General features: G+C 45.0%; 1 protein-coding gene across 1 annotated transcript in view; it reads right to left on the bottom strand.

Annotated features, from left to right (window-relative positions):
* Window positions 1-16,253, bottom strand: part of cntnap1 (contactin associated protein 1) — a gene marked incomplete at both ends in the record, with an annotated part of 51,248 nt that overhangs the window by 20,261 nt on the left and 14,734 nt on the right. The window contains 6 exons of the mRNA XM_084328347.1: window positions 628-798; window positions 2,968-3,095; window positions 4,595-4,751; window positions 6,987-7,190; window positions 11,989-12,111; window positions 14,085-14,191. Coding sequence (XP_084184473.1) covers window positions 628-798; window positions 2,968-3,095; window positions 4,595-4,751; window positions 6,987-7,190; window positions 11,989-12,111; window positions 14,085-14,191 — 890 coding nt within the window. The remainder of the gene's footprint in view (window positions 1-627; window positions 799-2,967; window positions 3,096-4,594; window positions 4,752-6,986; window positions 7,191-11,988; window positions 12,112-14,084; window positions 14,192-16,253) is intronic.

The raw sequence follows: 16,253 nt of genomic DNA, 5'->3' as shown, positions 1-16,253 counted from the left end.
AGGGCGGGACCTGAGATAGACCCATTTTCTATTTTTCTCCCATCCCAATTTCGTATTTGTCCAATTCTACCCTCCCCTGTCTCGAACGCTGTTAGGCCATGCCTCCCACTGGTCGGCTGCAATGTGGACGAATCCTTGCATCACGTGTCCCCTCCGGTACTCGAGGAGGCAGCCGTCGCATCTTTTCACCTGAACAGCGCGATCTCTCAGCGGCGAGGGTCTGCGTGGGAGGGACACGCCGCCCCCGTCGCTTCCTGATTCTGCTGCGCAGGTGCACCAACCGACCTGTAGGAGTCGCTGTCCACAACGTCCGATCCCCACCCTCCAGCTTCCCACCCCCTAACACTGCCAATTGCGTTAGTATGAACGACCAGCCAAGCTGGTAGCAATGCCGAGAGCTGGGCTCGAACCCAGCATCTCCTGCATTAGTGGCGAGCGCCTTGCCCACTGCGCCACTTAGCCGCCCGTCCCGCCCTCTTCTCTTGATCCTCCAATCACAACTGTGGCTTCCCTCTGTGATCGGACGATCGGGTAAAGAGGGCGGGGTTTGAGATAGGTATCTTTGGGTAACAGCTACATCACAATTTTTCTTTTAAATGTTAAAAAACAAGTTAAAGTATAAGTTACTGTTGAGCTCTATCCGTATGAAGCTGCGCAGCCAGTCGTCGGTGTTCTCCAGGAAGACGCCGGTGCGGTAGGTCTTGAAGTGGAAGGAGATGTCGGCGCTGGGGCCGGGCCTGAAGGTGGGGAAGGTGATGTAGGTGGGCTTGGTGAAGGCGATGGTGTTCCAGATGTTCCCTGTAGGGGGCGACGTTTCAGTTCAGAACATCCAAAGAGAGCCGGCCGTTTGGCAACGTTAACCCTTTCACCGCTGCGCTAACAAAGGGTTAACCCTTTCACGGCGACGATACGGAAGGTTAACCCTTTACTATCACACTACAGACGGTTACCTTTGTCGCGTGGCAGTGAAAGGGTTAACCTTCTGTATTGTCGCAGTGAAAGGGTTAACCATTTGGTAGTGCGGTAGTGACCACGTTAACCCGTTCACTGCCACGCAACAAAGGGTTAACCCTTTCACTGCGACAATACGGACGGTTAACCCTTTCACTGCCACACTACAGACGGCTAACCCTTTCACTGCCACACTACAGAATGTTAACCCTTTCACTACCACACGACAGAAGGTTAACGCTTTCACTACCACTACAGAAGATTAACCCTTGCACTACCACACTACAGAAGGTTAACCCTTTCACTACCACACTACAGAAGGTTAACCTTTCACTACCACACTACAGAAGATTAACCCTTTCACTACCACACTACCGAAGGCTAACCCTTTCACTACCACTACACTACCACTTCACTACCTTGGTCTATATAACTTCACTACCTTGGTCTATATAACTTCACTACCTTGGTCTATATAACTTCACTACCTTGGTCTATATAACTTCACTACCTTGGTCTATATATAACTTATTGTCAATGTCAAGTATACTATTATATACTTATTGTTTATGTGTCTTGTAAGCCCATATGGGCTAGGCATACACCTGTATGTAAGACACGAAAATAAAAAACATCAAATCAAATCAAATCAAATCAAACCACACTACAGAAGGTTAACCCTTTCACTGCCACATGACAAAGGGTTAACCGTTTCACAACCACACGACAGGAGGTTAACCCTTTCACTACCACACTACAGGTAGTGAAAGGTTAACCTTCTGTCGTGTGGTAGTGAAAGGGTTGCTGTAAGTGGTATTTTATTTTGTTAAAATAAGTGTTAAATAGCTCTACATTCCAACAGCCATCGCTGATGTGTTTGGTCAGTAACATGGGTCTCTCAGTCCCTCCACTCAGCAGTAAACAGAAAATACATTTCCTGGTATCCCTTCCGACTTTATCCAATCAGGAGAGAGAACCCTAGATATTTGTACTTACATGTATTTCAAGAAAAGCTTGCCAAGCCAGCTTTTCTTACTGCTCTGGTAATAGATTATTTTACTTGTTTGCTTAAAGCTAGTTTTTATTTCTTTTTTTTTCTCTCTCCTGATTGGATAAAGTGTGAACAGGATACCAGGAAATGTATTCTCTGTTTACTGCAGAGTGGAGGGACTGGGAGACCCATGTTACTGACCAGACACTCTATATCAGTGATGACTGTTTACTGCAGAGCACGAGGGACTGGGAGACCCATGTTACTGACCAGACACTCTATATCAGTGATGACTGTTTACTGCAGAGCACGAGGGACTGGGAGACCCATGTTACTGACCAGACACTCTATATCAGTGATGGCTGTTTACTGCAGAGCGGGAGGGACTGGGAGACCCATGTTACTGACCAGACACTCTATATCAGTGATGGCTGTTTACTGCAGAGCGGAGGGACTGGGAGACCCATGTTACTGACCAGACACTCTATATCAGTGATAACTGTTTACTGCAGACCGGAGGGACTGAGAGACCCATGTTACTGACCAGACACTCTATATCAGTGATGGCTGTTTACTGCAGAGCAGGAGGGACTGGGAGACCCATGTTACTGACCAGACACTCTATATCAGTGATGGCTGTTTACTGCAGAGCAGGAGGGACTGGGAGACCCATGTTACTGACCAGACACTCTATATCAGTGATGTCTGTTTACTGCAGAGCAGGAGGGACTGAAAGACCCATGTTACTGACCAGACACTCTATATCAGTGATGGCTGTTTACTGCAGAGCAGAGGGACTGGGAGACCCATGTTACTGACCAGACACTCTATATCAGTGATGGCTGTTTACTGCAGAGTGGATGGACTGGGAGACCCATGTTACTGACCAGACACTCTATATCAGTGATAACTGTTGGAATGTAGACCACTTATTTTAACGGAATGAAAATACCACTTTTCACAGCGCCTTTATTAAACTAGGACAGTGTGTCATCACGAGCATCGGGGGAACCCGTTAAGCTTACTGTCGCCATGGCAACGGAGCGGTCCGACGGTGTAGTGAGCCTCCGAGCCGGTTCTGTTGGTGTCGCCGACCACCACCTTCCTCACCGGCAGGTGGTCTCGGAAGTCCAGGTAGCCTTTGTCCGAGTACCTGAAACCAGGACACGAGAGATGCTATGAATGAATGAATGAAAAGTTAATTTTTTTATTTAACATGTATTCTTTACATTCCTCTAAATAAATCATAATATCAAGCTTTGTAATTTGACTTGATATAACATAATTTAGTATAATACATTATATAATATACATTTTACTATAGTACAAAAAGAAATAAAAAAATGTGTCGCTTGACAGCGGTAAATACAATACAACACTACATAACACAATATAACATAACTTCGTTTATCAGCATTACTCATTTCTATATTTCTCTAATGTGTATTTCTATATCTACACTATGGAACAAATGACTTACCAGCTTAGAGTGAGAGAAACATTTTCTGTTTGTAAATGGAAGTAATGGATGAGTTATGATACATGATACACAGTGATTATGGACAAATTGTGATATGTAAATATCAAGATACTGGACTTGTATACGCCCTTTCTTGGACAATGGACAATTTATATATATATATATTTTATATATAGGTCAAATGTAACCATGGCTGTTTCATCTTTCTTTTTGTGTTAATGGTGAATGTTTTTATTTTATTTGTATATGTTTCAGACTAAATCCAATAAAAATGTAAGTTTGAAAAACAAGGACACAGGGGCGGCTGAGTGGCGCAGTGGGCAAGGCGCTCGCCACTAACGCAGGATACGCTGGTATCGAGCCCAGCTCTCTGCGTTGCTACCAGCTTGGCCGGTCGTTCATACTAACACAATTGGCAGGGTGGGGATTGGATGTTGTGGACAGCGACTCCTACAGGTCGGTTGGTGCGCCTGTACAGCAGAGACAGGAAGTATCGGGGGCAGCGTGAGCCTCCCACGCGTTACTCCTCGCCACTGAGAGCTCGCGCTGCGCAGGTGAAAAGATGCGACAGCTGCCTCCTCGTGTACCGGAGGGGACTTCTGTCCTCACTGCAGCCGACCAGTGGGTGGCATAGTCTAGCAACGTTCGAGACAGGGGAGGGAAGAATTGAAGGGAGAATTGGCGAGGCGAAATTGGGATGGGAGAAAAAACTGAAAAATGTGGAGAAAAAGTGAGAACAAAAAAAAGAAAAACAAGGACACAGTGTTATAAATGCAAAGCAAATGCCTTGAAACACCACCGGGGGCAGAGTGGCTAACAGTGAGTGAGTGAGTGAGTGAGTGAGTGAGTGAGTGAGTGAGTGAGTGAGTGAGTGAGTGAGTGAGTGAGTGAGTGAGTGAGTGAGTGAGTGAGTGAGTGAGTGAGTGAGTGAGTGAGTGAGTGAGTGAGTGAGTGAGTGAGTGAGTGAGTGAGTGAGTGAGTGAGTGAGTGAGTGAGTGAGTGAGTGAGTGAGTGAGTGAGAGAGTGACCAGTTGCCAGTCTATGAAGTTAGACCTCTATATACATAATAGAATCGATACTATAACACATAGACCTCTATAATACATAGACCTCTATAATACATAGACCTCAGTGTTCTACGCGCTGGGCTCTAGAGCCGCGGCCCCTCTCACCACTGTCTGTAGTCCGCGTCACAGTTGCATTGGAAGCGGGCGTCGGTGCAGGTCTGGTTGATGGAGCAGCCGCACCGCTGCACCTCCCGGAACGCCCCGCCCCAGTAGTAGTGGCTCTCGTTGTTACGGCCGATCCAGTAACCGTACGGCCTTCCATCTGAACCGGGCAGACAAAGAGCACAGGGTCATGGTGCGTTTGGTCTAGGGCAGGGGTGCCCAACCTTTTTTGAACCAAGATCTACTTTTTTATTTACTTGAAATCAGCCCCCGATCTACCTGTCGATCGCGATCGACTGGTTGGGCACCACTGGTCTAGGGCTTCAAAGCTTCGTTCATAATGTTGACATTCGAATGTCTAAATCAACATTCGAATTTTTTCTTTTCTTTTCTTTTTAATTATATTGTTTAAACCAATGGGGTTTTTCTTCTTCACAGTTGCAGATAAGGATTAGGCTACACTAATATTATACTATTATAGTATATGACTCATCATAAACTTTTTAATAAAACATGTATCATAAATTATGTTAGCCTATCTGCATCCGCTTGGCACTCGTACGTACCTCACTTTTGTTGACGAAACTGATGAGTTATATTCATTAAAGAAAGTTGATTTAATTTTTTTTTTAAATACTAATTTAATCATATTAATCACTTTATTCAAATTGAGGATTTAGTTTGAGGATATAAAAAAATTAAGAAAATAAAAAGATTTAAATTCGGTTGACATTCGGTACAGCCCTAGTTTGGTCGGCCCTCGTCAACCGGATTAAGTCGTACATTTACCGCATGACCCAAATCGTTACGCTCAGCCTGAATAACTCCAAAGGCTAGATTTATATATTATCCCATTTTTTATTTTGGTGTGTTATTACTAGTCAGGTTGTGGAAGTGCTGTTTCTGTGTGTCTGTGCATCACACACTTTGATTATATGCACTTTTACTGTAAAGTGTGCCTCTATGCATCATGCACTTTATTATGATATGCACTTTAGGGGATGTTGATCGTAACCTTAGCATTTGTCCTTTTATACTGTCTGTGTGTTTTTTTTCATTTCTGTACTGTTTCTACTCTGCTCCTGTATTGGATTAGTCGTAGACACACAGTGATGCTCTGTGCCTGTATTCCAATGTGGATTCGTCCATATTATGGCAAATTAAATCTCTGACTCTCTCTGACTCTGACTCTGATATGAGGCGTTATCGTTCCGGTGCGCTAGTTAGGACCAATCAGATAGTGCGGTAGTGAAAGGTTAACCTTCTGTAGTGTGGTAGTGAAAGGGTTAACCTGCTGTAGTGTGGTAGTGGAAGGGTTAACCTTCTGTAGTGTGGTAGTGAAAGGGATAACCTTCTGTAGTGTGGTAGTGAAGGGTTAACCTTCTGTAGTGTGGTAGTGAAAGGGTTAACCTTCTGTAGTGTGGTAGTGAAGGGTTAACCTTCTGTAGTGTGGTAGTGAAAGGGATAACACGTTGTAGTGAAAGTGTTAACCTCCTGTAGTGTGGTAGTGAAAGGGTTAACCTCCTGTAGTGTGGTAGTGAAAGTGTTAACCTCCTGTAGTGTGGTAGTGAAAGGGTTAACCTTCTGTAGTGTGGTAGTGAAAGTGTTAACCTCCTGTAGTGTGGTAGTGAAAGTGTTAACCTCCTGTAGTGTAGTAGTGAAAGTATTAACCTCCTGTAGTGTGGTAGTGAAAGGGTTAACCTTCTGTAGTGTGGTAGTGAAAGTGTTAACCTCCTGTAGTGTGGTAGTGAAAGTGTTAACCTCCTGTAGTGTGGTAGTGAAAGGGTTAACCTTCTGTAGTGTGGTAGTGAAAGTGTTAACCTCCTGTAGTGTGGTAGTGAAAGTGTTAACCTCCTGTAGTGTGGTAGTGAAAGTATTAACCTCCTGTAGTGTGGTAGTGAAAGGGTTAACCTTCTGTAGTGTGGTAGTGAAAGTGTTAACCTCCTGTAGTGTGGTAGTGAAAGGGTTAACCTCCTGTAGTGTGGTAGTGAAAGGGATAACCTCCTGTAGTGTGGTAGTGAAAGGGTTAACCTCCTGTAGTGTGGTAGTGAAAGTGTTAACCTCCTGTAGTGTGGTAGTGAAAGGGTTAACCTTCTGTAGTGTGGTAGTGAAAGTGTTAACCTCCTGTAGTGTGGTAGTGAAAGTGTTAACCTCCTGTAGTGTGGTAGTGAAAGTGTTAACCTCCTGTAGTGTGGTAGTGAAATGGTTAACCTCCTGTAGTGTGGTAGTGAATGGTTAACCTCCTGTAGTGTGGTAGTGAATGGGTTAAAGCAGAATTTGACAAAATGTCAAACGGTGTCAGAGAGACACAAAAGGTCTCCAATCCCACGGCTGGCGGCACACACTCCCACACACTCCCACTCGCACCCCACCCCAAGCGGCCAATCCCACTCACTGGGCGTGTTGAGGAGGCGGGACTTGTAGCAGGAGTAGTCGATCCACTGCTCGCAGTACATGGAGGTGTTGGCCAGAGCCGTGACCTCGTCCCAGGTGGCGTTCCAGTAGTTGACCTCGCCCACGTAGGGCCTCTCCAGCGTGCTGCCCGTCACCTTGGTCCCGTCCACGCGGTCGTGCAGGATCACCGTCCAGGCTTTGTACGCTGCACACACACCCAGACAGCCAGACAGATAGACAGATAGAGGTCACAGTCGATAGCGTAGCATTAAATATGTATGTTTTATCCTCTGAGCCGCGACGGGAAGCCATAGCGTAGGGCAGGCGATGTAAAGGGAACGAGAGGGGAGACATACGGGAACATACATTTTTGATAAGGTTTTCTTTTTTCCTGACGCGAGTTCTATGGATGTGATATTTTGATGATGACTGAGTCGCTGGACTCTGAATAGATTACAATACGAGGGGGCGGCCGGGTAGCGCAGCGGACTAAGCGTCTGCCTACCACCACCGCAGAGACACTGGTATCGAATCCGGCTGTCGGCGGTGCCTCCGGCTTGGGTCGGTCGTCCATACTGACACAATTGGCGGTGTCAGCGGGTGGGAAGCCGGTGGGGTGTGTATCTTGGTCGTTGTAAAACAGCGACTCCTACAGGTCGGTCAGGGCGCCTGCACACAGCAAGGGAGGGGAACTGGGGAAGGTTGTGTGAGCCTCCCACGCGTTACGCTCCCCCCCCCCAGTGAGAGTCCTCGCTGTCAGGTGAAAAGAGGCTGCTGGCTGTCTCCACATGTATCGGAGGAAGCATGTGATAGACTTCAGGGCTCCCTAGACCGGCAAGTGGGGGGGCAAATGCGCGCAACGACCAGGAAGGGGAGGGGGGAATTGGCATAACGACTCAAATTGGGATGGGAGAAAAATACAGAAAAAGGAGGAGAAAAAGTAGATACAAAAAAAAAGATTACATTACGAATGTATTGTCGTTATACGGCACATGTACAGTACGACAAAAAGAAGTTTGGCATCCAACCAGAGTGCAAATGTAACAGTAAAGTGCAATAGTGATATACAATGTACAGGTGATTAAACCGGGTATAGAATATATAAATGAGTACTACTCCGTGTAGTGCTAATCAGATGTATGTACAGAGTTGTAGTATTAATATGTACAGTGATACAGGTATAAAGAAACTATGGTAGTAGTCATACTGGCCAGCAGTGTAACTACTAAGAGTAGGTAAGGGATATGTACCGATATAGATATAGTATCTATCTACAGACATGTAAAAAGGATTATGTACAGACAGATGTGAATAGATATACAAGTGGAGCAGGTATACACTAAGGCAGGAAAATGTGCGCTTCGCAGAATATCCATACTCGTGTGGACAGGGCCTAAGTGATTGAACTGGCTAACTTTGGAGGCTACAGTCCTCCGAGGTCATTACTGCCCCCGGCCACAGACGCCATTGTCCTCCTTTCTCTTCATTTCGGTACGTCACACACGAGGAGAGGAACAGATGGGCCTGCTGTATACTCCAATCTAATTCCCCATGACAAAACTGCAGGGATTTGATTACTGGCTTTATGTCTCAGAATAATGTGGAATAACAGCCTAAAAGAGGGATCCTCCTGTCCTCAGGGTAATATCCTCCTATTATTAAATTATTCCGCAGATTTATGACAACAACTGGGAAGCATGGCACTAACGCTGTCCGGATTAGGGGGTTCGGTTCTCACTAGAGCCACCCGTGCTGCAGGAGAATGTATGCGTTCGAGGTTCTGTAAGGCAGTGGTTCTGTAAGGCAGTGGTTCTCAAAGTGGGGTTTGTGGACCCCCAGGGGGTCCTCGAGGAGCTTTCAGAGGGTCCCCCGGAAAATGTTTAATTCCACCAAATAGTTTATTCACTAGAGGTTATGTAACACAATGCAATAATGGAGGCGACAGTGGCTCGGGAGGTAGAGCGGTCGTCTGGTAGTCGGAAGATTCACAGTTCGATTCCCGCTCCTTCCGGGCAGCGCGTCGAAGTGTCCTTGAGCAAGACACTTAACCCCTAACTGCACCCGATGAGCAGGTTGGCAGCACCTTGCATGGTCGCCTCCGCCGTCGGTGTGTGAATGTGTGAGTGAGTGGGTAAAATGTGAGGAACAACTATTGTAAAGAGCTTTGGATAAAAGCTGCTATAAAAATGCAGCCATTTACCATTTAATGTATAAGAATGACTATCACCAGGCGGCTAGGTGGTGTAGTGGGCAAGGCACTCGCCACCAGTGTGGAGACGCTAGGATTCGCGTGTTCGAATCCAGCTCTCCACATTGTTTTCAGTTTAGCTGGTCGTCCGCAGTAATACACATTGGCCGTATTACGGGGAGGGAAAACTGAAGGGTGGGGATCGAACGTTGTGAACAAGCGACTCCTACAAGTCGGTTGGTGCGCCTGCGCAGTAGAATCAGGAAGTGTCGGGGGCAGCGTGAGCCTCCCACGCGTTACTCCTCGACACTGAGAGATCGAGCTGCGCAGGTGAAAAGATGCAACTGCTGTTACCTCAAGTACCGGAGGGGACTTGTGCTATGTATGACTTAGTCCACATTGCAGCCGGCTTGTGGGAGGCAAGAAACAGCGTTCGTGACAGGGGAGGGTTGAATTGGATGATACGAAATTGGGATGGGAGAAAAATATAGAAAAAATGGGAGAAAAAGTGGATAAAAAAAAAATAATGACTATCACCATTTAACCTATTTTATTTTATAATTCTATTCTATTGTGCTTCTACTGTATTTTAATTTAGTTTATATTCCATATTTTTTTATTCTACCGTAACCGTCTGTCCGTTAACGTCGCACCAAACGAGCAAATCAAATTCCTTGTATGTGTAAACTACTTTTCATATTACTATATACTATTACTACTATATTACTGTGAGTCCGATTCCGATTCCGACTCTGACTCTGATTCTGACTCTGATTCTGACTCTGATTCTGATTCTGATTCTGACTCTGATTCTGATTCTGACTCTGATTCTGATTCTGATTCTGACTCTGATTCTGACTCCGATTCTGATTCTGATTCCGACTCTGATTCTGATTCTGATTCGCTCCTGGGTAGGGAAGTCCGATATTATCGGCCGATATTGGCATTAAAATGTGATATCGGAAAATATCGGTATCGGTTTAAATTTTTTTTATTAAATGTTTTTTACATTTCTATAACCTTTATTTACCCAGGCAAGCAAGTAAGAACAAATTCTGATTTTATTTATTGTCAAAAGTATGCATAAGATGCATAAGATATGCATTACATAAGAGATAATGTAATGTTAATTACCTGAAATTATTCCGTTTTTTGGGGGGGGGGGGGGGGGGACCCTGCATATCGGTATCGGTTGATATCGGTATCGGAAATTAAGAGTTGGACGATATCGGTATATCGGTATATCGGTAAAAAAAGCCAATACCGAGCATCCCTACTCCTGGGAGCTGCACGTGTAACGGGGAAACCCGTGGGTATGTCCACGGTCACGGAAACAGGTGTGTTGACGAGTGACTGTGGCAGTGCGGGCTGGTAAATTAAACTCACTTCCTCATAACAGGGTCAACAGACGCATAGGTACGGTAGTTAGGAGTGAATTCACTTCTTAGTGCAGCGGTCTATGTCGTCGCCCGCGGACGCGGGAGCCCCCTGTTCGACTCCCCCTCGGGACATTAACATTTAACATCAAACACAACGCAGACCCAGTATGATCCGTCACACACGGTACACCTGTAGTGTCGTGGTCACTGAGCAGGTCCAGCGGGGCGAGCGGGGGTTAAGTGCTGCTTCGCTCCAGGGCACTTCAGCGGTCGTTGTCGGAAGAGAGGGGAGAGCGTTGCACTTCCACTGGCCTCAGATCTGCCAGCTGGAGATTGAAACGGGCGACCTTTTGACCAAGGAAGCGACCGAAATGGAGAGTTTTTTAGAGTTTTACCGTCGCCTCCACCGAATGGCACATGGCATCGATCAGAGCAGGATTAAAGGTCAACTCCACTCAAAGATGTGTTCTTTCTAGAGTTAACTCCTCTGGGAGGCATGACTTTGACCACACAGATGTAGTCAGTTACTTGTGGAGAACTTGTCACCAGAGTGTCTTTTTCACATTCTTCTTCTCTGTACTTTCTCAAGATCTGTGTGTGACGCACCTAATCCTGCGAACCTATCATGGTCGCTATCGCCCCCAGCTGGCCACACTGTCATCCAGGAAATGCTAACGGCTAATGTTAAATGGTAAACGGTGCATTTACTGTATATACAGTAGCAGCTTTCATCCAAAGCGCTTAAAAAAAAGATGTCCTCACATTCACCCGTTCACTCACACATTCACACACCGACGGCGGAGGCGACCGTGCGAGGTGCCACAACCTGCTCGTCGGGAGCAATTAGGGGGTTAAGTGTCTTGCTCAAGGACACTTCGACACACCGCCACCAGGAGGAGAGGGAATTGAACCGGGAACCTTCCGATTACCAGAAGACTGCTCTACTACCTCCTGAGCCACTGTCGCCCACTGAGCCAATAAGTTGATATAAAAAAACAATTATGTTAGTTATAACAAGATTGTGTCGCTAAAAGAAGTGTCGTGTTTGGGTGAAACACATTTTTGGCGAACCGTTTAGGTGGTAAAAGAGAAAGTCCACCCGCTGGGGGGAAGACGTGAGGGGCGTTCGGGCATCCTTGGCGCTTGGGAGAAGACGTGAGGGGCATTCGGGGCATCCTTGGCGCTTGGGGGAAGACGTGAGGGGCATTCGGGGCATCCTTGGCGCTTGGGGGAAGACGTGAGGGGCGTTCAGGCATCCTTGGATTCTCAACGAGGGCAAAGGTGTTGGGGCTGCCGCTAAGCCATGTTCACTAGTTTATTGAACATTTGTGGTGGGCTAAAACCACACCAAACAAAATGGTTATTCAACAACACACCACATGTTTAAAGTGTTAGAAACGCGTGTGCGGAGGGGGTCTTTATTAACGGTTACTTACATTTCATCTTGCAGTACACCTCAAACGGCTTCAGGGGTCCACTGAGGTCAGGGTCGATGGTGTAGTTTCCAGACCAGTACTTCCCATGCAGTCTGTAGGCCTCGCACGACTCCTTATACACCGCTGTCCAGGAGAACAATTGACCGTCATTATTATTATTATTAATATTATTAATATTATTAGGGGAATTACAGCATGACTTGAGGATAGATACTGAAACAACAGCATATGTAATGAGTCTAAAAGGCCTATTTACGCGGGACTATAGTATGACGTGAGGCTGATACCCTCCCGACCTGCTGTGATTTCCAGATGCGTATTCGTACGGGATACGTTTTCACAGAGGTGTCCTGAGATTGAACCCGATTGAACCCCCATGTTTTTGACCGTTGGGGTCCGTGATCAAACATTATTGTTTCAAATGGCACCAGAAACTAATATAACAGCAGGGTATCTCTGCAGGTTTCAACAAGTTAAAGACTTTTTAAGACCGTTTTAATACCACTTAGAGTAATTTCACGACCATACTAGCAAAAAAAACTAAAAACACATAGCGACACTGAACTGGCGGCTGCACGTTCCATACGAGCTCTCGCCAGACGCACCAAGCTCCCGGTAGCCCCGCAAAAAAACAACATCTTGAATACAAAAACATTTAATATATTTAATATTATTTCATATTCTCCTGACAGCCGGGCTGCCACCTAAGAAATGTATACTTAAGACATCCTTTTCAATACCTTTTAATGCCTTAAAGGGGAACTATTTTACAATTTCTTTCACTATTTGGGCACTTTTACACAATTCCTGTGAGTCTATGGAACACCTCTGTAATTTTTTATTTTTTTTTATTCATTGTTTTGGATTTCTAATCAAGTCCTCAAAAACAGCATTTTTCTACCTCAAGATCTCGAGCCGTTTTGAGCCTGGGCTCCAACCACTGTGTGCAGCTCATCATGTACCTGATGCCACACAGCCACATTAACATGCAGCGGTGTCTCTCTGACATCACAAATCATCACATTTTCAAATGACTCAGTTCAGTGAGGGTGAATATTGTGAGAGGAGAATTGGAGGAATGCGCCAATATGAGAATTAGAGACATAGATCATATTAATATGAGTTCACATAGCTAGGAAACAATGCTAAACACTCAAAAAGGCCATTTATAAGATAGTTCCCCTTTAAATTGAGAATTTAAGACTCTTCTAAGACTTTTTAATACCCCTGAAACAACGGCAAATACAAAAAGGGAATCATGAAGAGTTATAGTTGTAGCAGTTACGGTATGTGCACACTGCACCCACTTTGGATGGGAGTATATTTTTCTAAAAAACTGTATCGATCTCCATTTCTTGAGGTGAAGCAGATTGATTTGCCGTTTGCACTCAAAACGCATTTTAAAACCTTCCTGCATTGATTTCACCGCCGCCGACAAGCGAATTACCACCCCAATTTACAGAGGTGCCGATTCTCGCGGGAACTAATATGATCAGATGACCTCCGTGGTTATTACAAACAAGTAGAGGTCCCCAGGTAAATTATACTATAGTCTGTAGCACAAGCTACGGTCAATCATACTGAAGAAAGCTCTGTGTCACAGCAGTAGTGTTCAACAGGGGACAGTAAGGGACCGTCAGTAAGGGACCGTCAGTAAGGGACCGTCAGTAAGGGGCCGTCAGTAAGGGGCCGTCAGTAGAGGACAGTCAGTAGTAACAGTGTAAGTTAGTTTATTAGGACAAGTGCATGACAGTAAGGTTAGTTAGGGTTAGATTTTTTTATTTATTCAGATAATGGTTGAAGAAGTGCGTCTTTAGTCGACGGCGAAAGATTGGACGGGTTTCGGCTGTCCTCCTAACTGGGGTGGGTAGTTCATTCCACCATTGTGGGGCCAGGACTGAGAAAAGGCAGGTTCTCCTTGATGACCCTCCCGGAGCTCAGATAGGAGGAGTGGGTCTGAGGCGGCCAGAAGATGTAGAGCGTAGGGGTCTTGAGGGTGTGTAGTTATTAGAGACCATTGACCGGAGGTAGACAGTCAGTAAGGGACAGACAGTAAGGGACAGACAGTAAGGGACACAGCGGGGGACCGTACTCACACATGTGACACACTTCTCCTTTATAGCCAGTGTTCTCGCACAGGCAGATGAAGTCGTCCCAGGACTGGATACACCTGCCTTCGTGCTCGCATGGGTTTGGAGTACATCTGCAAAACAAAACATTAATACCATGTTAACTTATTATCATAGAAGAGTTTGCTCTGAACAGGGTGAATCTACATTTTTAGCTATGATGCCCCTCTAGCTCATGGAATAGCTCATGGAAACTACAAAAGAATGCTCATGTCCAAAAGTAGTAGATAGATAAATAGGTCATACATGTAGGTATGCATTTGGTTATGTGGGTGGGTAGGTTTGTAGGCAGGTGGTGCATGGGTGGTTATGTATTATTATGTACGCAGTATACAGTATATGCATGTATGTAGGCCTACTGTGTGTATGTATGTTTGTATTATAACATGTATCTTTTGAATGTATTCGGGTATTTTTATAACATGTATATTTTCTTATTTTTATGTTTGATTTTACAAAACAGGGGAAGTTCTCGATAAGCCTCTAGGCTTCTAACTTCTCCTTCACAATAATGGTTATAACTTATTATGTATTGTTTTTACTTTTGTTTAACTGTGTTAACAAATGAATACAAAATACAAGTTGTACGTGTTTTAGTTGATTTGTTATCCTCGCTCTTTGCCTCGTGTTGTTATCTCTTTGTTATGATTTTACATGCTGTGTGATTTTATATGCTTTTTTTTTTGTTGTTGCTTATTTCTGTATGTACACTCGACGTGACTGTAAATGAGGGAAACCTCAGTTGCCTTTCGAGTTTAAATAAAGGTTTGAAATTAAATTAAATTAAATGAAGAGTGTACAGAATTGACCATATTCACACTGCTCTTACAGTAGATGTCGTGCTCAGGTTGGGTTCCTTTCCACCCTGGCCACCGTGTGAATATCAACGCAGTCATTTCTTATCTGGTCAAAGTTGTCCATAATTCTCTCATCCAGTTTTACATTTTCTCTATGATCTTTCTCTGTCTGTGAGAAACCCTCTGATGGTTTTACGGGGTGAGGTGGAGGTTGGCCCCCCCCCCTCACTGTCGGGCCGATGAGGGACTCAAATCCCCGGCCCAGACGAACAAGCGATATTTCACTTCAAAAGGCTCTCGCACGGGATTTACAAGTCCGTACCAGATGCTCCACATGCATAATGTAGATGAATTAGCCTAGTAAGCTAGATGAAGTGTGTAGTATCCTAGCGAGCTACATATGAAGTGTGTAGTATCCTAGCGAGCTACATATGAAGTGTGTAGTATCCTAGCGAGCTACATGAAGTGTGTAGTATCCTAGCGAGCTACATATGAAGTGTGTAGTAGCCTAGCGAGCTACATGAAGTGTGTAGTATCCTAGCAAGCTACATATGAAGTGTATAGTAGCCTAGCAAGCTACATATGAAGTGTGTAGTATCCTAGCGAGCTACATATGAAGTGTGTAGTATCCTAGCGAGCTACATGAAGTGTGTAGTATCCTAGCGAGCTACATATGAAGTGTGTAGTATCCTAGCGAGCTACATGAAGTGTGTAGTATCCTAGCGAGCTACATATGAAGTGTGTAGTAGCCTAGCGAGCTACATGAAGTGTGTAATATCCTAGCAAGCTACATATGAAGTGTATAGTAGCCTAGCAAGCTACATATGAAGTGTGTAGTATCCTAGCGAGCTACATGAAGTGTGTAGTAGCCTAGTAAGCTACATGAAGTGCATAGTAGCCTAGCAAGCTACATATGAAGTGTGTAGTATCCTAGCGAGCTACATGTGAATTATGTAGTATCCTAGCGAGCTACATGTGAATTGTGTAGTAGCCTATGAGCTACATGAAGTGTGTAGTAGCCTAGCGAGCTACATGAAGTGTGTAACATCCTAGTAAGCTATATGAAGTGTGTAGTAGCCTAGCGAGCTACATGTGAATTGTGTTGTAGCCTAGCAAGCTACATAATGAAGTGTATAGTAGCCTAGCAAGCTACATAATGAAGTCTATAGTACACTAGCAAGCTACATATGAATTGTGTAGTAGCCTAGCGAGCTACATGTGAATTGTGTAGTAGCCTAGCGAGCTACATGTGAATTGTGTAGTAGCCTACCGAGCTACATATGAAGTGTGTAGTATCCTAGTAGAGCTACATATGAATTGTGTAGTAGCCTACCGAGCT

The sequence above is a fragment of the Notolepis coatsorum genome (assembly GCF_963971535.1).
Source record: "Notolepis coatsorum genome assembly, chromosome: 14".
NCBI lineage: Eukaryota > Metazoa > Chordata > Actinopteri > Aulopiformes > Paralepididae > Notolepis > Notolepis coatsorum.
The sequence above is the reverse complement of the archived record's forward strand: the minus strand, read 5'-3'. Positions and strand labels throughout refer to the sequence as shown.